The sequence below is a fragment of the Cervus elaphus genome, chromosome 10 (genome assembly GCF_910594005.1).
Source record: "Cervus elaphus chromosome 10, mCerEla1.1, whole genome shotgun sequence".
Lineage (NCBI taxonomy): Eukaryota > Metazoa > Chordata > Mammalia > Artiodactyla > Cervidae > Cervus > Cervus elaphus.
The window spans coordinates 22343993-22371408 of NC_057824.1; the positions used below are offsets into that span (position 1 = coordinate 22343993).

At 52.1% G+C, this 27416-nt stretch overlaps 1 protein-coding gene across 2 annotated transcripts; it reads left to right on the forward strand.

The window, feature by feature from the left end:
- Positions 1 to 9: 9 nt before the first annotated feature.
- On the forward strand, positions 10 to 25268 carry PMM2 (phosphomannomutase 2). Of its 2 annotated transcripts, XM_043914287.1 has the most exons (9): positions 46 to 166; positions 876 to 1073; positions 5886 to 5997; positions 8384 to 8460; positions 9112 to 9203; positions 12100 to 12199; positions 12311 to 12386; positions 14299 to 14414; positions 23794 to 25268. In XM_043914287.1, the coding sequence occupies exons 3-9, from the start codon at positions 5901 to 5903 to the stop codon at positions 23893 to 23895; spliced, it is 660 nt and encodes a 219-aa protein (XP_043770222.1). In that variant the 5' UTR covers positions 46 to 166; positions 876 to 1073; positions 5886 to 5900; the 3' UTR covers positions 23896 to 25268. The 2 variants fall into 2 exon arrangements, with proteins under 2 accessions (XP_043770220.1, XP_043770222.1); XM_043914285.1 differs by lacking the exon at positions 876 to 1073 and having other exon boundaries at positions 10 to 166.
- The last annotated feature ends 2148 nt before the right edge of the window (positions 25269 to 27416 follow it).

Sequence of the window (27416 nt, forward strand, 5' to 3'; positions counted from 1 at the left end):
CCTCCCGACGTGCCCTACGGCACGGGGGCCGGACCCGGAAGTTCCGGGCAGGGTTCCAAGTGCCAGCGAGTCCTGTTTGGTGCGCGTGGAAACTAGGGTCATGGCTGCGCCCGGCCCAGCGCTCTGCCTCTTCGACGTGGACGGGACCCTGACGGCCCCGCGGCAGGTAAGAGGCGCCCGGTGGTAGCCGGTGCAGGGCCCCCTACTGCTCCCAGACGGAGCTAACGACCGCCCAGGTAGGCTATCTGGGGCGGCTAGGGACTGCCCACCTCCCTTGGAGGGACTGAACTCTGCTGTGTTCCCTGGAGGGCTGAGATGGAAGCCCTAACCAGATCTTCAAGACCCCAGGCTGCTCGGAGAGATGGGACAGGCCGAAAAACTCTAAGAGAGCAAGGAACTTGTATTGGCTTGGAAAACGCAATTCTGGACTTTCACCGTCAGCCCTGGGTGTGAAACCCAGCTCAGCCCCTTTACCAGCTTGCGTGCTCTTCTTAGACGTATCCCTGTGGTCTGTGCCTGTAGCTTGATGTGAAAGACAGATTTCCAGGTCAGACAGGCCTAGTAGAGTCTCAGCTTTACCTCCTGACAACTATGGGACCTTGAGCAAGTCACTTAACCTCAATATCTATGGCTTTAAGTGGGGAGGTGACCTGTTCCTTGAGGTGTTTGTGGGGGTGGGTCGAATGAAATCATATAAGTTCATGAAAGCATCTTGCAAACGGTAGACTGGGTTCAATAATACTCAATTAGTGTTAGCCACCACCACCACTGCCTCCTCCAGCCCTGCGGTGGAGTGGGGTGATGGATAAGACCTAGATTGCTACAGGCTGTCTGTTGGGAGTGTCCTTGGACTCCTGGAAACTTCTCTTTTCCAGGTTTTGTTGCCATGGGCACAGATTTTGTGATGTCGCTCACTCTGACCTCCCTCTGGCACGAATCAGTCACTGAACAGCGGCCGTTCAAACTTGGCACTGGTTCCAAGTGGCCTCGCTGTCTTCGAGTTCTGTCTCTACCCTGCTTGGTTCCAGCTGGATGGTAGCAGTGGTGGGTGCGCTCTGGAATTCACACGGAATGTATGTGATCTTAGCCGCATCATTTTACCTTTCTGAGCCACAAGTGCTATGTATCTAGTGATGATACTCAATTGCAAGTTCTCCAAAGGCCCTTTTTGACTCTGAGATTCCACAGTCCACGCACACTTGTAAGTTAAAAACCCATAGCGGTTCAGAGCCAAGGTCAGTAATTCATTGTTTGTAAAGGGCCAGGTAGCAAATACTTAGGTGTTTGCCCACCATATGGTCAGTAGTAACTACTCAACGTTAATGCAAAAGCAGCCATCGATCATACGTAGACACTGTAGCTGTGTTCCAGTAAAAGTGCTGCTCAGTTTGGCTCTTTGGTTGTAGTGATCTTGGGTTTACATTCCAAGGCTTTTTACACAATATCATGAGAGCTTCTTAACCTTTCTCCCTCTTTCATCCCAAGTAGGGTAGCTATTCCCATTTTAAATTAGGAAACAGACACAGTGAAACCATGACCTTGGTTTCCGTACAAGATCTGATGCAAGTCTCTGGGCCTCAGAGTATTGTTATTTGCTAAGTTTGCCATTTTCTGCCAAGGCTTCAAGGTGGAGGCTGTTCTGGTTATTAGGTGTGCCATTCAGGAATGTGCTTCTGATTCCCTGTAGGAATCAGGAAATATAAGCACAAAGTATGAAATAGCAGCAAAACCAGGCAACCTGCACTGTATTCCCTTGAAACATTTGAAACGTTTCTTTGGTGAACATGATTTTTACACTTAAAAAAAAAAAAAATTTAAGTTTTATGCACTGGGTGCTCCAGGTAAAAAATAAAGCTAATTTAGCAACAGATCTGCATTATACAACCTTTCCCTTCCTCAATAAACAGCATTCTCAAACACTGATAAGCACAAGGCAATCCGAAAGCAGTCAAATGGATTACCTTTTCTTGCAGCTGCTGAAACAGGATATGACCTAATCAGGTAAAATCTAACCAGTGGCGTCCAGAGCTTTGCGCATTTTAGTGTGCTAGTAGAACGTTGCTGTTCTGAGAGCTTTCCTGAGAAATGCCATTGCATCTAAAAGCAGTTGAGACTTAGAAGCCTGCAAAGAGAAGCAGGGCATAAACCTGGGTGGACTGTTTTCCAGCTTTCTCTCATGAAAAGCTTCAAACGTACAGAATCGCTGGGGAAAAAAAACAGCACCCAGAAGAACCATATTCACATCACTTAGATTCAACAATGATTGGTATTTTTTTTTAATTGGTTTATTTTTGGCCACATTGGATCTTTGTTGCTGCCCTCAGGCTTTCTGTAGTTGCCGCGAGCAGGGGCTACTTTTTCTTGGCGCGCCCTGACTTTGGGGTGGCTCTTTGCGGAGCACAGGCTCTAGGCGCATGGGCTGAACAGTTGCCGTGCGTGGGCTCAATGGTTGGGGTGCATGGGCTCAGTTGCCCCATAGCATGCGGACTCTTCCCAGATCAGGGATCGAACCCGTGTCTCCTGCAGGTGGACTCTTATCCACTCTACCACCAGGGAAGTCCTCACTCTCTTTTTTTAATCTTTGCTGTATCACTTCCAAAGCTGTAGTCGTAATGGTACTTCACCCCTGAATATTTACACCTGCAGCTCTTGAGGACAGGGACCGCTGTTGTAAGCACAACCTCGTGATCACACCTCAGGAAACGATCAGCAGTGCCCTAAAGTGATTTTATACAGGGGCCAGCAAACTTTGCTCTGTAAAAAGCTGCTTGTGGCCACAGTCGAGCATCTGAACTCCCCCAGCCCGGCCGCAGGAGGTGGGAAATGGTTGAGGCTTGCACAGCTGCTCACCCCGGTAGTCATGGTTGCAGACACCACAGAGGTGAATGGATGTCACTGTTGGAGTCACTGTACAGAAACAAGCAGAGGGTTGGTTCTGGCCCGCAGGCCTGGTTTTCTGACTCTTCCTCTGCTCCTTAATTTTCCTTAATTATCCCTGAGAAGTCTTCTATAATTTTTTTTTTCACATTAATTCCAAGTTTGGGGCTCCTTGTGTTTTGTTTTGTCTGGGATGACTTATAAAGAATTCCTTGAATTTATCACAAGAGTTATTTAGAAACATTATGACCCAATCAAAAATTGGGCAGAAGACCTCAACAGATATTTCTCCAGAGAAGACAGACAGATGGCCAATAAACACATGAAAAGATGCTCAACATCACTCATTATTAGAGAAATCCAAATCCAAACTACAATGAGGTATTGCCTCACACCAGTCAGAATGGCCATCCTCAAAAAAATCTACAAACAATAAATGCTGGAGAGGGTGTGGAGAAAAGGGAACCCCCCTACTCTGTTAGGGCTTCTCTGGTAGCTCAGCTGGTAAAGACTCCGCCTGCAGTGCAGGAGACCCTGGTTCAATTCCTCAGTCAGGAAGATTCGTTGGAGAATGGAAACGCTACCTACTCTGGTATTCTTGGGCTTCCCTGGTGGCTCAGCTGGTAAAGAATCCACCTACAATGCAGGAGACCTGGGTTCGATCCCTGGCTTGAGAAGATACCCTGGAGAAGGGAGCATCTACCCACTCCAGTATTCTGGCCTGGAGAATTCCATGGACTGTATATGTATAGTCCATGTGGTCGCAAAGACTCAAACACGACTGAGCGACTTTCACTTCACTTTCACTTCCTACACTGTTAGTGGGAGTATAAACTAATACAGCCATTATGGAGACCAGTATGGAGATAAAACTAGAAATAAATCTACCATATGATCCAGCAACCCTACTCCTGGGCATATACCCTGAGAAAACCATAATAGAAAAACACATATGTGTCCCAGTGTTCATAGCAACACTGTTTACAACAGCCAGGACACGGAAGTGACCTAGATGTTCGTTGACAGATGAATGGATAAAGAAGCTGGGATACATATATACAAAGGACTATTACTCAGTCATTAAAAAAAGAACGAATTTGAGTCAGTTCTAGTGAGGTGGATGAACCTAGAACCTGTTATACATAGTGAAGAGAGGCAGAAAGAGAAAAACAGATATATTAATGGGTCTATATGGAATCTAAAAAAGTGGTATTGATGAGCCTGTTTGCAGGGAAGGAATGAAGACGCAGATATTACAGAGAATGGACTTGTGGACACTGGGGGAGGGAGAGCATGGGATGAATGGAGAAAGTAGCAACAGCATATAAACAAGATGGATAGCTGGTGAGAAGTTGGCACTCTGATGACCTGGAGGAGAGGGAGGCGGTGGATGTGTAATTATGGCTGACTTGCATTGTATGGTAGAAATCAATACAACATTGTAAAAAAAATTTTTTTAATATATTTAAATAAATGGAAAAAAGGCCTCTCCGTGCCCCCACACACGAAAAGAAACATGGCAACAGTTTTGCTGTGTGGTTACTTTCCTCCATATCTCTCTCCTGTGGTGGGGGCTAGCAGAGATGCTCGATTGTGGTCAGAAGCAGCTGGGTCTTATTTCCTGTCGAGAAATATTTGCTGCCATCTGTAAGGGAGAAGGTGCCTCTCTGACCCATGCATGTTGAGCATGTCTTCTGGCTGACCTGCCAGACCATTCAGCTCATCAGTGCTCACAAGGATCCAGATAAAAATAAATGGTACCCTTTGGCTTCTGTGTGAAGGTGGAAGTGTCATGTTTGTTGTGAGTGTTGCATTTTTAATGTTCTGCAATCACAGGAATCTTCCCCACTTCCTCCCATTCTGACCTCATGTCTGAGATCAACCCGTGGGGGGGCCTCTGGGGCCCATTTTCTGTCACTGACTCAGAGGCCCCTAGACTGTTCACTAGGTCAAGATTCCACCAGAAGATGTGGAAAAGATTGCACTCTCTTAGAAGCCCTTCTGCACAATTTTATTAACCATATGCATGTACTACTCTTAAAATAATGCCTTCTAAAGAAAAAGAGAAGATTGAACTCTAGATGTTTTTGTACTGGAGTTAAGTGGATTTTTTTGCTTTTAGTTTCTGGTAGCTTTATTTGTGAAGATAAGTGTACAGTCACAGCTTTATTTATGAAGATAAGTGTCCATGTAAGTGTACGATTAAGATTGCCAGCAGCAATGAAACAAGGGTTTAAAAGATACTTTGTGGTTTGCCCTAACACAGGGATATCTGCTTCATCTCAGTTTAAAATTTATTTTGAATTAGCACACTAGTTGGAATTAGCAACAACTTGAATCCATAAATGCAATACAGTGTAGCATTTTAAAGGAATGGATCTATGTGCATTCTGGAAAAATCAGCACAACTTAATACTGAGAAAGCAAGTCATTGTGCAAGACATAGAATGAGTCCAAAAAGAATGTTTCAAAAAGTAGAGCCTTTTTATGTATATGCCTATAGACAAGTGTATAAATGCACAGGAAAAAAAAAAGCTGGAGCAAAACATAACAGCTGTTACTGTATTATTTGTGTGTTTTAAGACAGGTAAAATTTTTAATTTAACAAGTTTTTTTTTTTCTGATAAACTTGATGTCCCAAAGTGAAAGTGAAGTCACTCAGTTGTGTCTGACTCGTTGTGACCCCATGGACTGTAGCCCACCAGGCTCCTCCATCCATGGGATTCTCCAGGCAAGAATACTGGAGTGGGTTGCCATTTCCTTCTGCAGGGGATCTTCCCAACCCAACGATCAAACTCGGGTCTCCTGCATTGCAGGCAGACTCTTTACCATCTGAGCCAGCAGGGACTCCCCCAATGTCCCAGAAGCACAGCCAAACAGTTGGTCTTACCTGTAGATGCAGAAGCAGATAGACAAGTATGAGAGTAAAGATTGTGCTACTCTTGGGGGTCTTAATCTCCCGATTCCTGCATGTCTCCTGACTGTTTATTTTCCTTTTTGAAATGCAGAAAATTACCGAAGACATGGATTGCTTTCTGCAAAAACTGAGGCAGAAGATCAAAATTGGCGTTGTCGGTGGGTCGGACTTTGAGAAAGTACAGGAGCAACTGGGAGGTGACGGTAGGCTCTGCGTTGCTCATTAGGTTTGGTCAAAGAGTAACTTCTTGTGAGGTTATCGGGACCCATCGCCACTTAGTGTTGTGGTTACAGCCCTGAACCCTCCTGCCTGTGGGGCAGCCTTCCTGCTTCCTTGTTGGGGGAACATTTTCTCTGCCCTTAGTTTTTCTCTCTTTTTTTAATCCTATACATACATCTCTGGAGCTGCTGGTGAAGCAGTTGGTACTCAGACACATGGACAGAGGGACCTAGAAACGTGGGTGTGTGTCTTGGCCTGGAATCCTTGCTGATATCCTTTAACTGCCTTCCTGGCTTCAGTTTGGGCACCATCCGGACATCGTGCTCACCTGGGTGTTGAGGGGTCCTGTGGGTCTTCACGCCCACCTCCGTTGTCCTATCGCAGTGCTTCCCGGAGTTACCCAGGCTCCTCCCCCACCTAGGGAACCAGAATCCAGAGCCCCGGACCTCAGGAAGCTGGAGACTGACTCAGTAGGTCCGTGGGGCCGGGAATCATACTTCAGCAACTGCCTTCGGGAGATTCTAGGGCTGCTTATGTTTTATGTAGTGCTGAATATTGGAGACTGTCTGCTTATGTCTGTCTTGAAGACTGGGACTACGGATTATTCATCTTCATGGCCCCGGGGCCGCTGGGGTGCCTGTGAGAAACAGTGGGTGGAGACCTAGAGAGCCTGAGCTTTCTCTTTGGCACCAATGACATGTGGGGCCAGGAACTCTCTGTTGTCCGGTGCGCAGGATGCTGCTGAGCGGCATCCTCGGCCTCTGCTCACTTGATGCCAGCGGCGCCCCCTCGCCCAGGATGACAACCACACGCGCCTCCAGACACCGGAGATGTCCCCCGGGGCAGCGTCACCCCCGGTTGAGAACCACTCCTCGAGATGTAATACCTTCCAGTGCAAATCTGTGTGGGGTGTATGTACCAGACCGGTTACTGAAAGAGTAGTCTATGCGGTCCCTTTAAAGCCCTCTGTTCTGGGCTTCCTTGATGGTCCCAGTGGTTCAGACTCCATGCTTCGGCTGCAGGGGTCGTGGGTTCGAGTCCCTAGTTGGGGAACTAAGATCCCGCATGTCTTGGGGTGCAGCCCAAAACAGAAGCTCTCTGTTCCTCTTACACTAACTGTCCTTGTAGGTGCTCTGTTTAGAAATGCTATAAAAAACATGTTGTTTGTTGTTTAATTTAGTCGCTCAGTCATGTCCGACTCTTTGTGACCCCGTGGACTGTAGCCCGCCAGGCTGCTCTGTCCATGGGATTTCTCAGGTAAGAATACCGGAGTGGGTTGCCATTTCCTTCTGTAGGGGATCTTCCCGATCCAGGGATCAACCCTGAGTCTCCTGCACTGACAGGCGGATTCTCTACCACGGAGCCCACCTGGGAAGCCCGTATAAACAACATAATGGGGTACATTAAGACCCTGTTACCTGGTCCTGATTGCCCTTTATGCCTCTGATCAGGTATTTAACCACAGGCTCAGAGAGGTTTTGTCAGTGTAGGACAGTGTGTTACCTTTCAGAGTGTGAGTGGAAACACACACACTGTGTTTCCACTGTGTGATTCAAAACAGTCACGAGCCAGAAGAAACTGAAAGACCCACCTGTATGAGAATCACCTGGGGACCTCGTTCAAATGCAGAGCTTGGCCCCCACCCAACACACCGTGCCTGGGAATCTGCACTGTAACAAGCGCCTGAAGTCTGAGACCATCCAGATTGATACGGGCTTCCCCTGTGGCTCAGCAGTAAAGAATCTGCCTCCAATGCAAGAAATGTGGGTTCAGTTCCTGGATGGGGAAGATCCGAGGGAATGGCAACCCACTCTAGTATTCTTGCCTGGAGAATCCCTGTGGACAGAGGAGCCTGGTGGGCTACAGTCCATGGGGTCACACAGAGATAACTGAAATGACTTAGGATGAACGCAGGCAAGATTGATGTGGGTGGTCTTAAGAATCACCTGAAGAGCTTTTTTAAAAAAAGTCTTCTGATTCTTAACCTGGCCCTGCAGGTTCTGATTCAGAAATGCCGGGAGCATAGCCTCAAATTCAGCAGATTTTCCTCACTGTTCAGATGACGCAGGTTCCAGCGGGGTTTGGGAGCCATCGTTGCCTTCAACTTGCCTTTACAAATAAACAGGAGGAAGGCAGAGACACGCAGTGACCCACCACCAACTCTTCAGTCTGCAGCCTAGTCGTCATCTGTTAAATTGATAACAAAGGGCCTTTTAAAAAAACTTTTAAGGAGCTTTATTCCACCCTCCCAATCTGTTAAGATAGGTCAGTACTGGAGTTTAGCAGTTTTGTTGGCCATGTGTTAATAAAGAAATAGAAACACAGGGTTCAATTCATTCCATTCTAAAGTTTCTTTTGTTTTGTTGGCAGTTATTAAAAAATATGATTACGTGTTTCCAGAAAATGGCTTGGTAGCATACAGAGATGGGAAACTCTTGTGTAAACAGGTAGGTTTGCAAGTATCCAGACTACGAAAGACTACTAGTCAGATGTTTTCTGGAAAGGTACTTGAATGCCTCCGGGGGCTGAGTGGTAGTGAATCTTCACCCTCATTTTTTACGTGTTGAACCATGTGACGATTACACATTCCAAATTGCTAACTTAATTTTTATAATTGCTTTTTAAGGGTAATTAATCTAATATTTCTGTTACGATAGCAGAGACCAGTGCAGGCTGCTTGCTACAGACATTTTTTACGCAGTCCTGTGTAGCTCTTATTACCATTAGGATCATTCTGTTCAGAAAGAAGAGGAAACCGAAGTGAAACAAATATGTTTTCTATCCATCTCTGCAGATATTTTAATGGAATAAAAGTAGCAATGATAAACTCTTTGGGGGCTTCCAGGAAGCACTTTGAGAGATAACGAACATAAAAATCTTGAGTAATGAAGTAGGAAATGGTTTTGACTGTAGCCCTTTATGGTTTGCCCGATGTTTTCAGCAAATAAAAGGAAGAGGAGAAAGGCAGTGTGGGTGTCGTCCACCCCCGCCAGGTGACCGACCTTCAGCCCACGTGGCTGAAGACCTGGCTTGGCTGGAAAGCCGTTTTGAAAACATCGCCTGCTGTGTCAAGTAACATCAGCCTTTTCTTTATCTAGAATATTCAAGGTCACCTGGGTGAAGCCCTAATCCAGGATTTAATCAACTACTGTCTGAGCTACATCTCGAAAATCAAGCTCCCGAAGAAGAGGTGGGTTTGCTCCTAGCAACGAGGCGCCACTGGAATATGGCGTCACATCCTCTGGCGGGTTAGGGCTTAGTTAACTCCGCAGCGCAGTGCTTACCAGGGGTCACCGGCAACCTTCTGCGAGGCCAGCAGTGGACGAATGACTATGTAAATGATGGCGTGTCCACATGACAGGAATTGAAAGCTCGATGCTTTCAAAGGCTGCCGGTCAAGGCACCTGCCTGTGACCCAGCAGCGTGGGAAAAGCATCAGCCCCAGCTGGGGGCTCAAAACTAGAGGCCCCTAAGCCAAATCCCCCCCAGAGCCAAGTTCGCTTGGCCCCTGCTGTTCAATACAATCTGAATTAAGTGCTATCGTTTTTTATTTTTATCCATTCATTCATTCATTTATTTTTGGCTGTGCTGGGTCTTTGCTGCAACGCATGGGTTTTTTCTAGTTGTGGCGAGCAGAGCCTACTCCAATTGCAGTGCCGTGGCGTCTTGTTGCAGAGCACTGTGCTCTAGAGTTCCCGGGCTTAGTTGCTCCAAAGCATGTGGAATCTTCCCAGACCAGGGATCGAACTGTGTCCCCCCCCCTTGGCGGGTGGATTCTTAACCACTGGACCACTGGGGAAGTCCCAGTGCTGTCATTTAAAAGTCTGATTTTAAATGTCTGGGCTTCTGGCTTCTGTTGCATCTGAAGACCCAATAGGTCAATGCCCACCCTCAGCATGGCAGCAGCTGGGTGGGCACGGGCAGTGCTGACCCCTGCCCCCACCACCATCTCCAGCCTTTCACAGGCCGTTTATCTCATTTTTCTGGCTTCTCTAGACATCGATTTATGAACCTACCTCTTGCTCTGAACACTGATCATCTCAATTCTCATTTTTAAATAATAACAGTAACATGCACACATGCCCACAATTGAAAGAGTGGCAGGAAACAGACTGGATGCTAATGGTGGCTGTCTCTGGATAATGAGGTTACAGGTGGTTTCTTTGAAATACTTTTCATTTTCTTCTGTTTTCTGCACTTGATCTGTGACACCCTAGTGATTAGGAGGTGAAACATTTCTTAAACGGCAATTAAATTTCAAGACATGCTGCACTTTCAAGACTGAATTCCTGAATCAGGTGGCCCTGCTCGGCTCCTCCTCTCAGAGGGCGGGGCTTTTGATTTTCTCGTCTTTTCTCATCTGTCCCAGGAAGCAGGGTGGATGAGACAGGCGGGCCCTCAGGTCCATTTTCGTTGGAACTGGGAGGTGACCTATGAGCGTTCGCTACCCTGCGGTGTTGACTTTTGCATAAGTTAGAAATTCTCCGTTGTAGAAGGTATCCCAGGTCAATTCAGTCTTTACTTTGGGCTAAGCGTTAAGGGAAAATAAAAAGAGGGTAACATCCACTCCCGTTCTCAGAGAAAATGTCGTCTAGTGAGAGAGACCAGCGTGCAGAGTTGCGACTCTGCATTAGTCCAAGGTTCCCGGTGGATTCAGGAGGCAGAGCCGAGACCCTCTTTGAGCAGCGTTTGCCCACGTTTCTCGTGGGCCTCACTCTGTGCCCCACTTAGAGCGGGCAGGTGCATGAAACAGCAGATAGTCCAGATCTTCAAGGGGGAAGTGCATGCTTGATCAACCGCCTGAGTCCTGGTGTTAGAAGCCGTTCAGCAATGCATCAGCCGCCCTCCCTGCCTTGGGAATGAGAGTAATAATGTGTCCTTGAGCTGGGGAAACAATGGAGCTCTTTTTCTGACAGTTTAGGACCCACAGGCCTAGGATCCCCCACGAATGATAACCGTTGCCCCTGGGCCCTCGTGTACATGTAGACGGTGCGGGGGACCGGCCGGGCTGTACAGAGTCCAGGACAGCTGGGTGGGGGGTTGGAGCAGTGTCTCCGGCGCACACATGCTTGCCTCTCTCTCTGCAAGTGGAGCACAGCAGGGGAGGGTCCCGTGAGGGAGATTTTGCTATTTTCACTTTCCTTGATTGAGTATTCATTGCTACTCAGTTAGCAAAGTACTTTTACATAAAGATTTCAGGAGCTCCTTTGGGGGCTTAGAGTGAGTGCCCTTAGCCCCCTTCTGAGGCTCAGAGCGGTGCCCAGGCTCACCTGGTAAACTGGCCTGCCTTGGCCTGGAATCTGGTCCCAGCCCCACGCCTGGCGCTCGGCCTCACAGAAGCTTTACTGAGCTCGCCTGAGATCTCGGCAGCGTTTCCTGCGTCAGTTCGCTTGGTGAAAAGCAGCATTTCACTGGCTCCTTGGCCGAGGCGCCTGGGTAGATGCTCAGGTCCCTCGGACAGCGTGAGAGCTCGTCATTGTCTCCGTAGCGCTTTGCTCACCCTAACAGTCTCTGCCCAAGAGCAGCACTGTCCAGCTGAAATGTAATATAGTTTTTGAGCTTTCTGCGGTGCTGGGTTTTTTGTTTTTTAGGAAAGAAAGGAACAAGGGAAATTAGTTTTAATATGCTTTATTTAACTGAATATATCCAAAATACAGTCAAGTCAAATATAGTCAATGTAAAGCATCATTGGGACCTCCCTGGTGGTCCAGTGGCTAAGACTACGCGCTCCCGATGCAGGGGGCCGCGTTCGATCCCTGGTCAGGGCACTAGGTCCCTCATGCTGTAACTAAGACCCAGCTCAGCCAAATAAGTAAATGTTTTAAAAGATAAGTCAAGCATTATTAGTGAGGATTACACTCTTTCACATGAAATCTCTAAATGTTCTTCTCCAATTGGATCAGCCACAGCTCAGGACTCACGGGCCACGTGGGGCTGGTGATGGGCCATGGCCCAGCACAGCTCCTCCACATGTTGATCACACCCGCCTCTGCCTATGGAATTGCCCACCTCTTAGCCCGTCTGTCCTTCTGCCGTGTTGCTCAAATGTGTCTCTGGGACCCCTCTCCCCTTCCCCTCCCGCCCAGGGGCACTTTCATAGAGTTCCGTAATGGGATGCTGAACGTGTCGCCGATCGGAAGAAGCTGCAGCCAGGAAGAACGCATTGAGTTCTACGAGCTCGATCAGGTGAGTCTTCCTGACATAGCCCGGGTGTGCGAACACGTGGTGTGCCTCTATGTGGCCAAGAATGCCGCTGTCCACTGCACTAGACTCTCGGTATCTTTTTGTCTTCCTCAGAAAGAAAAGATAAGACAAAAGTTCGTGGAGGACCTGCGAAAAGAGTTTGCGGGGAAAGGCCTCACGTTTTCCATAGGTACCATACGTCCGAGGGGTTCGTGCTGGGAGGTGGCTGTGGGGTGTGCTCTTGAACTTGGACTCAGTCTTGAACTTGGACTCAGTGCTCAGTTTGCTGATGAGCAGCAGGATTTTACGGGTGGCCCGTCCATAAGGGGGAAAGCACTCACCTGGGACTTCCCTGGCAGTCCAGTGGTTGAGACACTGCACTCCCAAAACGGGGGCATGGGTTCAATCCCTGATTGGGGAACTAATCCCACGTGTTGCACAGCACAGCCTAAAATAAATTTTTGAAAAATAAAAACCACTATCCTGCAAAATCAACTGTAGCAGCAACTTGCCAGGTTAGGAGATGATCTCCAGGCTGCTGGTTCTGAATCCTCACCCGTCAGGATTCTTCCTCCCAAAGCTTCTCCTGCTCAAAAATGAGAGCATCTTGCTTGATGAACTGTGTGTGATGAAGGGGCTTCCCAGGTAGCACTCTCTCATGGTAAAGAATCCGCCTGCCAAGGCAGGAGACGCAAGAGACTCAGGTTCAGTCCCTGGGTCGGGAAGCTCTCCTGGAGAAGGGAATGGCTGCCCACTCCAGCATTCTTGCCTGGAGAATCCCATGGACAGAGGAGCCTGGCGGGCTACAGTCCATGACTGAGCACACACACACACGCACACGCACGTGTGTGCATTTGATGAAGAGTGAGAACTTAGCCGCACACCTTTGAGCCAGAGACAGCACGTGGGTGACTCCGTAGAAGAGAGATGGGATGGGGCAGGGGTCGGAGGGAGCCTGTCAGGTCAACTAAGTCGAATGTGTCTGAAATCCTGTAATGTGTGACCAGCAGAGAACCTTAGAAGTCGCTTGGGCTGATTTTAAAATCAAGAAACAGGGCCCAGAAAGGAGAAGGCACTTGTCTAGGTGCCTGCAGCTTCTGCCGACAGTGACCAGCCAGCGTGACCGTTTCTGTGTCTGATGCAGAGCCCTCCTGCAGCGCCGGGCGTCTACGCCTTGCACTCAGGTGGAACACGCCCAGCTTTAAGCAGACGGGTTTCTACTGTCAGTGCTGTTGAGCCATTTCTTAAAGCCCTGTCTTTTCACCAGCTCTAATAAGCAAGCGTACACTTGCCAGAGAACTAGAGCTGCAGAGGGACTCTGTGTAAAAGATGAGTGGGTGGGCTGTTAAGTGTCCTGAGAAAGCCTTGAAAGGGTTTTGTGTTGCCCATGAAAGCTGTGTGGAAAATCGCCGTCCGTGGGATTTTCATTTTCCTGCACAGCAAGCTGGGTGCATCTTGCTGTTGGCAGGGTGCCCCAAGAGTGAGGTGTGGCTGGAGGTGGGCAGGGCTGCAGCAGGCTGTCGGCCGCTTGCACGCAGACCTGCCTCGGCGTCTAAGCCTGCCCTGCAGAGGCAGACGCGGTTCTCACTCTGAGTCAGCATGCTGCGTCTCTCTTTCAGACTTCAGATTTTTAGATTTTAAGTGAAATGGTATCGGGGGCGGGGGATGCATAATGCCAAAATTAATTTCTAGGGACTTCCCTGGTAGTCCAGTGGTTAGGACTTCATCTTCGAATACAGGGGTGGCAGGTTCTATCGCTGGTCAGGGACCTAAGATCCCGCATGCCTCTGGGCCAAAAAAACAAAATGTAAAACAGGAGCAACACTGTAACAAGTTCAGTAAAGACTTTAAAAATGAGCCATATCAAAAAATATATGTATATATCTATACCTTAACTAAAAATAAAACAACCATAGCAACAATTATTTTAAAAAAAATTCCTAGAAGCTACTCCTAAAGTATGGTAATTAGCAAGCCAGGGTAATAAAAATCAACCCTGGGGCTCCAGTTACAGACTAGCTTGAAGGGCACCTTTTTTTCAGGGACACATCATTAACCTCCTTTGCATCTCTGGCTCCTGTGTCTCTCTCCCCGCTCGGCAGGAGGCCAGATCAGCTTCGACGTCTTCCCCGACGGCTGGGACAAGAGGTACTGCCTGGGACACGTGGAGAAGGACGGCTATAAGACCATCTACTTCTTTGGCGACAAAACCATGCCGGTAAGTATGGAAGTGTGTTAGCAGTCGCGTTGTTCAGTTTGGGCTGGGGGAAAGGACAGACAGAGGGGCTTTCTCCCCCACCACGCACACTTCACCCGGCAGCCTGGCTGACCCTGGGCGGCAGCTTCTGTCCTACGGGGTGGGGGTGATGGAGCCCCCTCTTCTCTGCGCTCAAGACACCTGATGCCCCTGGAGGTAAGGATAGAGCCTTTCAGTGTGGTGTTGAGTGTCGCCCGCCTGAGCACCTTCCAGAACAAGACCCGGGGCTGTCATCGTATTCTCTTTGTGTTTCGAAGCCCTTGCCTTTTTTATTTTTCACCGTATTTTCCCCCAGAGGCGTTCATCTTGATTAGGCGCGGAGCCCTGAATGGTGGCAGAACGGGAATCTCATAGGTCTGATGTTCAGGAGAGGTGAGAGGTGCAGGGTCGGATGCAGGCATCACTCACAGCGGGTAGGGGGCCGTCCCGGGGGCACGGTCAGGAACCCCCAGTCCAGGACTGAACCTGAACTGGAGGCTGAGAGCAGAACCCGGTGTGGAGAGCCCAGCGCCGGCCGAAGGGATTTCCCCGGAGCCTCGGGGCTCTCCTGAGGACAGGCAGGTCTCCGCGGCTGGACCGAGAGGCGTTGCCGCCATTGAGGCTCCCAGGAGGTGCGCCCCCGATGGCCACTGCCCAGCCCGGGGCCGCCACGCTTCACCTTCTCACCTCGTGTCCCTCTGCTTCCCCGTGGGCCACCCAGGGTGGTAGCTACCCTGCTGTCAGCCTCCTGGCTCGGGCTTTGTGGCTGAGCTGCAGCAGCCAGTGAAACAGAAAGACTGCGTGGACGGAGTCTTTAATTCCTCCAGCACAAAACCCAGGATTTGTGTGGTTTTACTACAGTCTGTTCCAGGAGGAGGGCTTCCAAGGTGGTGCTAGTGCTAAAGAACCCGCCTGCCAATGCAAGAGACGTAAGAGATGGAGGTTCGATCCCTGGATTGGGAAGATCCCCTGGAGGAGGAAATGGCAATGCACTCCAGTATTCTTGCCTGGAGAAGCCTGTGGACAGAGGAGCCTGGCGGGCTACAGTCCATGGTGTTGCAGAGTCGGACTTAGCACGCACATTCCACATGGACCTGCCTTTTTCAGGAAGATCTCCACGTGCTAGTCTTCCCGCAGGAAAGGGACTTCCAGATAGTATAGTCTCAAGTCCTGCTTTCCAAATTATAACTGGGGGACTTGCCTGGCAGTCCAGCGGTTAGGACTCAGAGCTTCCACTGCTGCGGGCCTGGGTTCAATTCCTGGGTGGGGAACTAAGGTCCCACAAACTGAGTGGTGTGGCCAGAAAAAAATTATAAACCTGGGTCTCAGCGAGGTTAACCTTCCCAAGGTCACAGAGCTAATGATAGAGCTGGTGACCCGAGAGCCAGCTGCCCACTTTTTCAGTGAGTATAGTTCCCAGTCCACAGACCGTCTCTCCAGCGGGCAAGCTTCTGTCTCGTTCCCAGTGAACACCGTGCTTCTCAGGAGCTGTATCAGTGAGCCTCTCAATGATGGAGAGAAAAGGTTTATAACCACCTCCTTTTGTTGAAATGCTTTGAGGCAGAAGTGCTTTTAAATTCAGGCCTTGGGGAAGAAAGTCACTGTCTGAGGCAAAGCAAGCAAATGATACTACCCCCAGGATTTAAGGGAGGGCCAGAGACGTCCCCCGTCCCCCCAGCTTTGAGCCGGTCCTTGTAGTCTGAGAAGCAGGCTCTTAGATGGGCCAGGACAGATAATTCTGTGACGATGACCATCTTGCTCTACGTAAACAGCCCTCTGAGTCCTTAGTTGGGGCTTTGCAGAGTGGAATGCACTTCTTGAGGTAATGAGTAAACGACTTCTTTGGGGAGTTTTTCATATAGGAATTAGAGAGTTTTCTGTTTAACCACTGCATTACCACACATCAGTCTGTTTTGTTGTTTATTGTTGTTTTAACTTTTATTGGAGTATATGCTGTGTTTCGTCACTCAGTCGTGTTGGACTCTTTTCGACCCCATGGACCATAGCCTGCCAGGCTCCTCTGTCCACAGGGATCCTCCAGGCAAGAATACCAGAGTGGGTTGCCATCCCGTCCTCCAGAGGATCTTCCCGACCCAAGACTTGAACCGGGGTCTCCTGCATTGCAGGTGCATTCTTTACCGGCTGACCTACCTGGGAAGCCCTTACGGGAGTATAGTCACTTTTTAATGTTTTGTTACTTTCTGCAGTACAGCGGTGAATTAGCTATATGTATACACAATCCCCTCTTTTTTGGATTTCCTTCCCACTTAGGTCACCACAGAGCATTGAGTAGGCTCCCTGGACTCCAGAGTCCTGTCTGACTCTGTGACCCATGGGCTGTAGCCCGCCAGACCCCTCTGTCCGTGGGATTTCCCAGGCAAGAGCACTTTAGTGCATTGCCGTTTCCTCCTCCAGGGGATTTTCTTAACCTCGGATTGAGAAATCCCTGTGTCTCCTGCTTTGGCAGGAGGAGTCTTTACCACTGACCTCTTTTACACATAGTAGTGTATCAGTTACCTTCTTTTTTAATCTTACCTACCTTTAAAAAATGGGTACTGTGAAATGGAGGTACCCCCCCCCAATTCTTAATTAATAGGCATTCACTGTAGAAAACTAGAAACAGCATGAGGAAGAAAGTAGAAGGCATTGGTGAGTCACAGCTGACATGCTGCCCAGCCTTTTTGCATGTCTGTACATGACCCCAAATGTGGCACCTGGCATGTTCTTTCGTTTCTTTTCTGCTTTTGTTCTCAACATATTTCATTCCTTCCCCCGCGTTAGGGAATATTTTTTGAAGACAGACTTTTGATGGCCATATAACATTCTAGCGTTTAGGCACAGTCTATTGACCCATTTCCCTAGGAGGCCCTTTTGGGTTGTGGCTCTTTGCTCTTGTAACGAACACTGTGGTGAACCCTTCTTGCGTCATCCTTAGCCCTCTTCTCTGATCTTCTTTGTCAGTGGTTTTCCTGGAAATGGGAGTTAGCAGCCCAGCCATCTGAATCTCTTAACATCCTGACACTCGGAGCAGTTCAGATACTAGCTTTAAGCATCTTTTCTTATTCAGTGATAGACATTTTGAAAACTGTTTTCTTTCTTTGTGCTGGGCAAATGTTTTTGCTGGCTTCCCGGGAGATGGCACCTGAGCTGAGTACTGGGTGAAAAACCATTTCCCTGCCAAGCTCAGCAGACTCAGTTTCCCTCTGATGGGATCTGACATTGTATGGGGTCCCCCGTGTCTTCCCCAACCCCCATCCCACCCTGAGGACCTCCAGAGAGCAGAGGGGAGAAGTAGGAGGCTGGCCTTTGCTTTTCTAAACCCTTGTCAGTGCTGGAAACCCTCTTATCCTCGCCAGCAATCACAACAACCAGTGTCCTTCTAAACCCAGCTCCGAGTTCAGGTTAAAGGCCCTGGCTCCAGCCTTGGGGGGCCTCAGTTTGCTGTGGGAGGGAGACAGCCAGGGCTTGGGAAGATGACCCAGGCTCTGCCTGGCTCTCTGGGGGGCTGTCACATCACCCCTAGCCTTCCTGAATTACCAGCCAACAGTGCTACTTGTTTAATGCTTTTTGTAAAAAACATCTTGACTTTAAGTCGCTGCAGCATGAAAACACATCTGAAGCCTTTGTGAGCATTACCCACTGATGGACTTTGCCTCCATAGTTCCTCTCTGGTTAATTCAGCTCACAGTTCTCTCCTCCGTGTGTTGAAACGGCTGCGGAGAGGGGCCGGCCCAGCTGGGACCCCCGCCCTTCGCAGGAGGAGATGGAGTAAACACAGCTCAATGCCAGGTAGCCTGAGACAGCTAGAGCAGTGTAACAGGCCGTCTTACTGTCTAAAGACAGAGAAGTCCTCTCTCCTCGAGTTTGTGTGTCTGTGCCCACGGGGAGTCTGAAAAGATACCCCAGAAACAAATTCCCGAGTTAACTGTGGAGGTGGGGGCGAGGATGGGAGAGGGACTTCCCACTGTGACCAGATCCTATTCTTTACATTTCTGAACTGCCTGAAGGTGCTATCTATTGAAAAATAAAACTTTAAACTGTCTCATTGAAAAAGGGAAGAAGACGAAACTTTTCAAGTACTTCCTCAGCGCCAGACCCTGAGCTAGACACTTCCACGGGTCTCCCCTGTCCCCACCGCAGCCGGGAAAGGCAGGGGCCCCACAGAGGGTCAGCCCCTGAGTGGGCTCTGGAAGCCCCTCCCTTGTCATTCTCTCCCCTCACTTCCAAAGCACTGAGATCACTCTGCCTTTAAAACCCGTGTGGTGGAGACGGGCAGTGGGCTTGAGAGCACGCAAACCTGCGCCCCCAGAAGCCTGGCGCAGTGACCACAAGTGAGTCTCTGTCTCTTCCTGGGCCTCGGTGCCCTGGGCCGTCCACTGGGGCACGGGTCCCCTTCTGAAGGCTCGAGAACAAAGTGAGGTCTTAACAGGGCAGGCAGTGGGGCAAGCCTGGCCTGCATCCAGAAGCCAGCGCCTTTAAGGAAGTTAGGATAAGGCTCCCTGGGGCTGAGGGTGCTGTGTGAGGCTGGGGCCCCCGGGGCGGATGACGCGTCACCGTTGGGAGTGGTACCCAGCCACCCTCGAGATGCTCGTAGGTCTTCAGCGGCAGTCAGGACCTCCTCGCTGTGCCCAGCACCTCGAGGCATCTCCTGGACCCCCAGCGAAAGCACCGTGTCCTGGGGTCAGACCCGCCTCACTCACGGCTCCTTTCTCTGGTGAAGTCTAAGGGCCAGGTCTCAGGAGGCTGGTGGCAGGCTTTGTTAGCGGGGTGACCGGAGCCCCCCGGAGGCTGGGCTTGGGAAGATTAGAGGGTCTCAGCCCGGCCGAGAAGACCCCTGTGCCCGCCCTGAGAGGAGCAGAAGCTAGGGGTTCGGAGGAGCCACAGGTTCCGGGTGTCCACCGGGGACCCGCCTTCCTTCCAGACACAAGAATCCACGGCCTCCCGGGTCCAGAGGACCAGACGGTGGCTGACTGGACCAGGCCCGAGGCAGCAGTGGCCCCCGCCGGCCCCAGCGTTCCTGCTCAGGGGGAGCGGGCCCCCAGGGGGCGCTGGTGTTCACAGCATCAGCTTCCTGAGCCAGGACCCCTCACAGCTCTGAACCCCATTTTATGGATCAGGGGTGGGGTATGCCAGAGCCATCAGCAGATCAGAAGGTCAGTCACCCAGGGACTTCAGCCCAACAGCCAGCTCGCTTTCCACCACCCCTGGCCTGGTCATCTTATGTGTGCATGTTCTGTTGCTCAGTCATGTCCGACTCTGTGACCCCATGGACTGTAGGCCACCAGGCTCCTCTGTCCATGGGGCTTTCCAGGCAGGAATACTGGAGTGGGTTGCCATTTCCTCCTCCAGAGGGCCTTCCTGATGCAGGGATCGAACCCACATCTCCTGCATCTTCTGTGTTGGCAGGTGGGTTCTTTACCACTGAGCCACCTGGTCATCACTAGATCTGAACCCATTGGTTCTCGGCCCTGGAGGCACATTGGAGTCACCTGATTCCTTTCAAAACCTCATGTCCCTGGTGCCAGGCTCTTATTACTTTTTACCCTGTTTACTTTTTTCTAGAAAAAAAAAATTAGTACTATTCTCTAAGGGCATTCATTTTCAAACATTAAAGTTGTTTGAGATTGTGGTCACGTCAGTCACTCAGTCTTGTCCAACTCTTTGCGACCCATGGACTGCAGCACACCAGGCTTCCCTGTCCATCACCAACTCCTGGAGCTTACTCAAATTCATGTCCATCGAGTCAGTGATGCCATCCAGCCAGCTCACCCTCTGTCATCCCCTTCTCCTCCCGCCTTCAATCTTTCCCAGCATCAGGGTCTTTTCCAGTAAGTCAGTTCTTCGCATCAGGTGGCCATAGTGTTGGAGTTTCAGCTTCAGCCCCAGTCCTTCCAATGAATATTCAGGACTGATTTCCTTTAGGACGGACTGGTTTGATCTTGCTGTCCAAGGGACTCTCAAGAGTCTTCTCCAACACCACAGTTCAAAAGCATCAATTCTTCGGCACTCAGCTTTCTTTATAGTCCAACTCTCACATCCATAAATGACTACTGGAAAAACCATAGACTAGACAGACCTTTGTTGGCAAAGTGAGATTGCTCTCACCCGCAGCTAGTCCTCACACCAGGACAACAGCACATGTGGCAGTTAGATGGGGAGCCCCCAGACCCACGGCCTGCTGCCCGAGCCCCGGGCGCCTGGCCCTCAGGTGGCTGGAGATACCTGAGGTGGGAGCTCTCAGTTACCCGGGCCTCTGGCCCACCATCGTTTGTTCTTTCCCAGTTTTACTGACGAATTTTTAAAGCTCCTGCGGTGGTTGTCACCTGCCGCCAGGGGGCGAGTCCCTGCTCTGGGCCGAGCCCTGGTCTCGGAGGCCTTTGTACCCCTAACAAGTAGAGACTTGCCAAGCGCCTGTTGCACTCCCCGGGGTAAACATCCACGTGCAGCCGCAGAGCCCGGCTATGCAGTGGCGGGTGTCCACGCAGCCCAGACCCCCTGGGAGTCACATCGAGTCTGTCGCTCGCAGGAACCCGGGTCCGGGACGCTGAGTCCTGCTCCCCCTCTTCTTCTCCAGCGTCAGGATAATCAGGTTTCACTGGAACCCTCTCACCTGCAGCCCAGACCTTGGCCTCTCGGGGATTAAATATTAATGGGCGACCTGGGCTGAGCCGGGGCCTCTCCTTCGGGCCAGCCAGGTTCACCCCTACGGAAACATGACTGCTTATTCATCCTTCCGCCCCCTCCCTCCCTCCCTCTTCTCCCGGGAAACCAGAGCTTTGTTCTGGCGCTTGGGGGAGGCTGAGTCTGGTAACAGCGGTGCATATGTAAATCCAGTTTTGAAATTTCCACCATTTCCTGTCCTCCGAAGTGTTACTACCGAAGTCGTATTTTTCTCGAGGGCGGTGCCCTCACTAACTCGGTGTTGGGGTTCTGCTTCTCCCGACCTCCTTCTGAGTCTGGCTGGCGAGGTCTGTGCCGCCCAGGAGGAGCCCGCTGCGCTCTGAGGCCAGGTCCCCGGTGGGAGAGGCCTGCAGGCGGTTCCGCTTTCACAGATGATCTGAATCTCTGGACCTTGGCTTCGTTACAAGCCAGTGGCTTATACCGCAGTGGGGCTGACTCAGGTCCAGAGACAGCTCCCCTACCTGCCCGCCCCCCCTCCCCCCGCCATCAGGGCGGAGGATGGCTGTGCCAAGTGAGGCTCTGGGGGGCACCCAGCTGTCCCCACATGGGACGCCTTCCCCAGGGGACCGGGCGTGGCGGCCCTGAGCCTGGTTACCCCAGAGGTCCTGCTGCCCAGGTAGTGTCTTACGTCCGCCTTGCACCCTGGCTGGTGGCAGGCGCCTCCTGACTCCTGCTCCCCCGTTGGAGTCCTCATCCCCCGCCCCCAACCGTTCTCCAGAAGGACCCTCGCGACATGAACCTGACCATGTGAAGCCTGGCTCCCCGGAGACTTGGCGTGGACCCCGTCCTCCCGTCCTGGCCCCTCCCAGTGGGTTCTCAGCGGCAGTCTTTCCCGGATGGGCGGTCACTGTCTTCTCCGTCGCCTCCCTTCCTTCGGCCCGGCCCTCGGCGCGGAGGCCCCTCCCCACATTCTTCACAGCCTCCCGCGGAGCCGTCTGGGTCGGTCTCAGAGACCAGCCTGGAAGGCAGCCCGTCGGTGGACGTTGCCACTGTCCCTCCAGCTTCCGAGCCCGGGCCTGGCGGGTAGTGGGTGCTGCCCGCGGTTTGATGGTCTGCCCGTGAAAGCTCAGCCCTCCCTCGAGGGTGCCTGAGTGACACCGCGGTGAGCGTGTCCCCGGGGAGGCTGGGTGTCTGACGGGGCCGGGCTGGGTCTCCCTCTGGCGTCAGCTGTTGCTGGGCGCCGTGTTGGTTTCCCCACGCCCGGGCGGGCCTGAGAGGAGTCTTGCGTTTCCTCGCAAGAGTTGGTTTCCCACGTAATTGTTTTATTGTTTTGTTTTTTAAATATTTATTCGTCTATTTATTTGGCTGCGCCAGGTCTTAGTTGCAACACTCGGCATCCTTAGTTGAGGCCTGTGGGATCTAGTTCCCTGACCGGGGATCGAACCCCGGGCCTCCTGCTTTGGGAGCGCGGGATCTTAGCCTCTGGACCACCAGGGAAGTCCCACACATGTGTTTGTTTAGGAGACGTTGGCCATGAAGTGGGAGCTGGCTGGATGACCAGAGTCCTCTTATGGGACATAAATTGATGAGGCCCACGTAAGGCCCGGCCAGCTTCTGGGAATGCACCTGCCCCAGCGCGGCTCCACCCGGGCCCAGTAGCCGACCCACGTGGGTCTGTGAGCCTCACCACCTCCGCCTTCTGCTTGGGGGTGGCTGGTTCTTACAAAGATGAGAGCAGCTGTAATTTCAGGTGTCAGTCGTTTAAAAGGTTGTCAGATTTTTTTTTTTTTTTTAAGATTTTTTAGTTAGGCTGCTTATCCACCATTACAAGGAAAGTGTAGGAATTTCCATGAGATGGAAAGCAGGGGCAGGGCCGGGGGTTGTGGAAGCAGCATTTCCCTGAGACAGGTGTGACTGCAGAGGGGGTTTCGGTGCTGGCTCTGGGGGGGTATCACAGTCATGGACCCCCTCTGCCCGGCATGCCCGGGTCCTCCAGACACATGCCCTCAACTCCTGGGGGCATAGTGGGCGAGGGAAGCAAGAAAACCTAGGGCCCCGTGCTCGCTGAGCCCGGGGGCTGCCCCAGGACTGCTCATCCACCGGGGGCCTCCCCACCTCAGGCAGGGTTCCGCCACGATCCCCCCTTCACAGACGGGGAGCCACCTGCAGCACCCCCGTCGCTGGTGCTAGAACCAGGATCTGAGCCCAGGTCAGCAGGCTCAGGCTCCAGCCACGTGGGCCTGTTGAAGCTTAATAAACCACACTCAGCCCCTCTGTCAGGCCAGCCACACCCGTGGCCAGCGTCAGCTCAGAAATGGACCGTGTCCATCATCCCAGGACGTTCAAGGGCAGCGCAGCTCTGGCCCGTCTGCCTTCCCCTGTGACCTGTTAGGAACATATGGGTGCGGTTACAGCAAATCGACAGCGGCGAGACTCCTGTCACCCACTCTGCCTGCTTTCTTGATAGAAAAATAAGCCTTAGACAGGTCTTCGGGAACATCGTGATTGCTTGCACAGGCGTAATTACATGTTCCTAAGCTGAAGGCAGTTCAAGGGAAGGTGAAAAACCTTCTCGGTAGCAACTGTGCCGGGTTGTTCCTCTCCTGGAATGGTAGCTGCAGAGATGCTCCCAGTGAAACGCAGGGTCCTCATTTCTCTGGTGGTCCCAGGCCCTGGGGTGGCAGGGGCCGAGGCCCAGGACAAACCAGGTGGTGCCTGCATCCACCTCATGTCTTTACAGGGCGGGAATGACCACGAGATCTTCACAGACCCCAGGACGGTGGGCTACACGGTGACGGCGCCCGAGGACACACGCAGGATCTGTGAGGAGCTCTTCTGCTGACCGGCCCGCTCCCCGTGGGAGGCGGTCCCCCCCAGCCCACCCCGCAGTCCTCACTACGGTACCCGCTCGGCAGGGGAATGGCCCTCCGTTTCCAGGACCAGAGGAAAAGGCTTGTCAACAACGGTTCCAAGGACCACCTCCAGCAGAGTTACATCCCCACCCGAGTCTCCAGCCACCCCCACTCCAACCCATACGTGCAGTCACGGTGCCCCCAGGGGTTTTGTTTTTAAACTTCCCCCATCGTTCTAGAATGATCCAGAGAGAATGAAAGGAGTGAGCCTGGACCCTCCCTCTTCATGGGCCTCATGGAAAATGTAACATGTTCATGCCGGGACCCCCTGCATCAGCACCGGAAGGGGGGCTCTTGTGATGAGAAAGGACGTTTATGATGAACCGAGCCCAGCACAGACGGTTAAGACATTTCCAGAAACAAAGCCCATGAGTGTCTGCGCCGGCTCAGTGACCACTGACCCCTAGGACTTCTCACATCACTGGCGGAGGACTCGGGGTAGCTCCGTATCCACTACACGCTGAAGTGCCCACTGGCTCCAGGGACATGGGCGGTGGAACCAACAGCCCTGCCAAGAACTGGCACACAGGCCGCCCCGAGATGCTGCTCTGAGCCCCGGCCCCGTGAGTGCCGGGGCCATCACACTTCACCTGAAGGGCCTCCTCCTGAGGGATCAGGGAAGGGCCTAAGCTGCTAAGGGTCTGGAGCCCGGTCTTTGGTCTTTGAATAATAAGCCCGCCCCACCTCCACACCCCCCCACACGCCTGCCAGCCCTCCCTCACCCAGACTTTGACCCCGGGGCTGGAACAGCTAGCTCTCAGGCCTGTAACCCTCACTCCCCTCCTCCCTCCCGCCTCCTGCAAGTTCCTGTGTGGCTGGAAGGACGGCAGCTCTGGCCCTCATCCAGAGCACGGACGCAAGCTTTCCAAGAAAACGGTTCACGCATCACTTTTCAGCTTTGGTCCCTCCAGACCAGGGTGGGGTCAGTCCAGGCGGGACCTCTGCTGGGGACTCACAGACCTGAACCTGAATCTGGGGGTGGGGGAACTGGAGAGGGGTGTTCTGGCACCCCACGTTGGTCCCTACCAGGTGCCTTCATCACAGGGGAACCTGGTTCCCCCCGAGCCTCTCCCCAGCCCGGCTTGTCTTAGCTCGGAATTGGCGAGTGCAAGCAAGAAGCAGCACCAGGCTGGAGCTCGGCCCCCACCCGCCCGCCCACGGTCACGTGCTAGGGCGACCGTCTCAGTGGTCCCCAGGACTCAGCAGTCCTGGGGCATCTTTCCTGGCTGGATTTTACAAATGATACTGTAATGATCTTTCAAAATGAAAAGCAGAAATTAAAGTGATTTTATTGGTTCCTGTTTCTCATTGCGATTACTGTTTTGTCCTCGGGTGGTTCAGTGAGCTAGTGCCTACTCAGATTCTGGGGGAAGAGCTCAGCCCTTTGGGACCCGAGAGTCACTTTTCGACGCAGCGCTTTCCACGATGTTGCGGGATGGTACCTGCAACTGGCAGAGACCTTTCCTCCACGCTTCTCTGTCCTCTGGGTTAGTATCCAGTGGTCCGTACAAGTCCCATAACTTCTTATGTCAAAACATAAAACAGTTGAGTCTTACCTTACTCAGACTGTCCCAACCCTTATAAGAGGTGGAGGGTGTGCTGTTTCTCCACCCTGCTTGGAGCTCCCCTGGGCAGGTCCCAAAGGCCAGCCCCACCCCCACCCCACAGTCAGAATTCCAAACGACTTCGGACTTCCCGCCATCCTTCTCCGGCTTCTGTAGTCTTATCCCAGGTCAAGCCCAGCCCAAGCTCCCCTGGTCATGTCGTCCATCTCGTCTTTCTTTAGACCTTCTCCCAGGTGGCTCAGACGGTAAAGAATCTGCCTGCAATGCAGGAGACCCGGGTTCGATCCCTGGGCCTGGAAGATCCCCTGGACAAGGGAATGGCTACTCATTCTAGTATTCTTGCTGGGAGAATCCCATGGACAGAGGAGCCTGGCGGGCTACAGTCCAAAGGATAGCAAAGAGTCAGACACAGCTGAGCATGGATGCTCAGATGGGATTACAGTCCCCACCACACACATAACAAGCAAACTGACTTCAGGGTAGCGCTTGGAAGAGTGGGAGCCATCACTCACTTCATCATCCCCAGAATGATGATGAGAAAACCCTGTGAGGCAGGACTGTGAACCCTGACAGGTGAGGGTAAGTCCCTCCCTGCCTTCGAGGTTCCAGGACGGTAGACACTGTCACAAGAAATGTAAACACAGTAGCTCAGTGTTGAGCAAGAGGGAAGCAGGGAGGTCACCCCAGGTCAGCCTGGGGCTGTTAAGAAAGCTTCCCGCCTCCCTCTTCCCCTTCCCCAGCACCCCCCCTCACCGCCTCCTTCCCCAGCAACCCCCCCCCCGCCCCCTCCCCCAGCACTCTGGAAGCTGACCTGGGCTCAAGGGCATAGGAAACCTCAGGGGGAGACCACGCCAGCAGCTACTGGCCGCCAGGAAGGCCCTTATGAACCTTGGTGAGGAGCTTGAACTTGACCCCTAGGGAGGGATCTGCATGACTCTGGCAGGTCTGTCCAGCTCCCGGGCAAGGAGTGACTGGAGGCCCAGCCGAAGAACCAGTCGGGCAGACGTCTGGATTCTGGGTGCGACTGGGTGAGGCAAGGTGGCCTCGGTGGCCCAGAATCACTTCCTCTCCCGGGGCTTCTTTCCTCCCCAGGCAGGGCCCACTCAGCCTCATCTGCCCGCCCTCCGCAGACGCCAACACCCCTTTCTGCAGCTCTTCCTGCCCCCTACGCACTGGCTCCCACCGAACCCTCCCTCATGCTAAATGCTGGCTCCAGCCTCCCCCTGAATGGGTTCGATGGGCTGGTTGTAATTTTTCCTAATGTGCTCTGACCATCAATATGCTCTTATGTTAAAGATGTTCACCTGTGCATCACCCCAAAGTCATCACAAAGCCTCTCCTGCCCCTCTGCATCCCCCCCCACACCCCCCATGCCCTTGGAAACCCCAAACCTGGGCCGCCTCCCCTGTCTGCATCAACAGCGAAATGCATCAACAGGGCACTTCATAGCAGGCCAACCAAGTGGCATTTCCTGTCGTCACGAAGCCGCATCCCTTTGCTCAGCTCAGCTCATCTACATGTGAGGGTGCTGAGTAAGGAAAGGGGCATGGATGATCCCATTTTCTTACTCATCCCCCCAGAAAAAGACTGAATGACTGTATCAGCCTCCTTTGGGGAGATGTGCCCCCCATCCCCCCCACCTGCTGGCTTCAAGGAAGAACTCCCTGCAGCCAGATTCCACCTTAACTCAGAACGCCAGACTCTCCTCCGGCAAAACAGTTTATTGAGAAAGGTGCTGGTGAGAGGGAAGACCTGGAGTCAGGAGTCCGCTTCTGTCCCCAGCTCAGTCACCAACACCATCCATCCTCCCAGAGCCTCTGGGATAACTCAAAGATTGTGCTTTGAGTGGGGAGAGGTCCCTTCCAGCCCTCACGACACAAAGATGT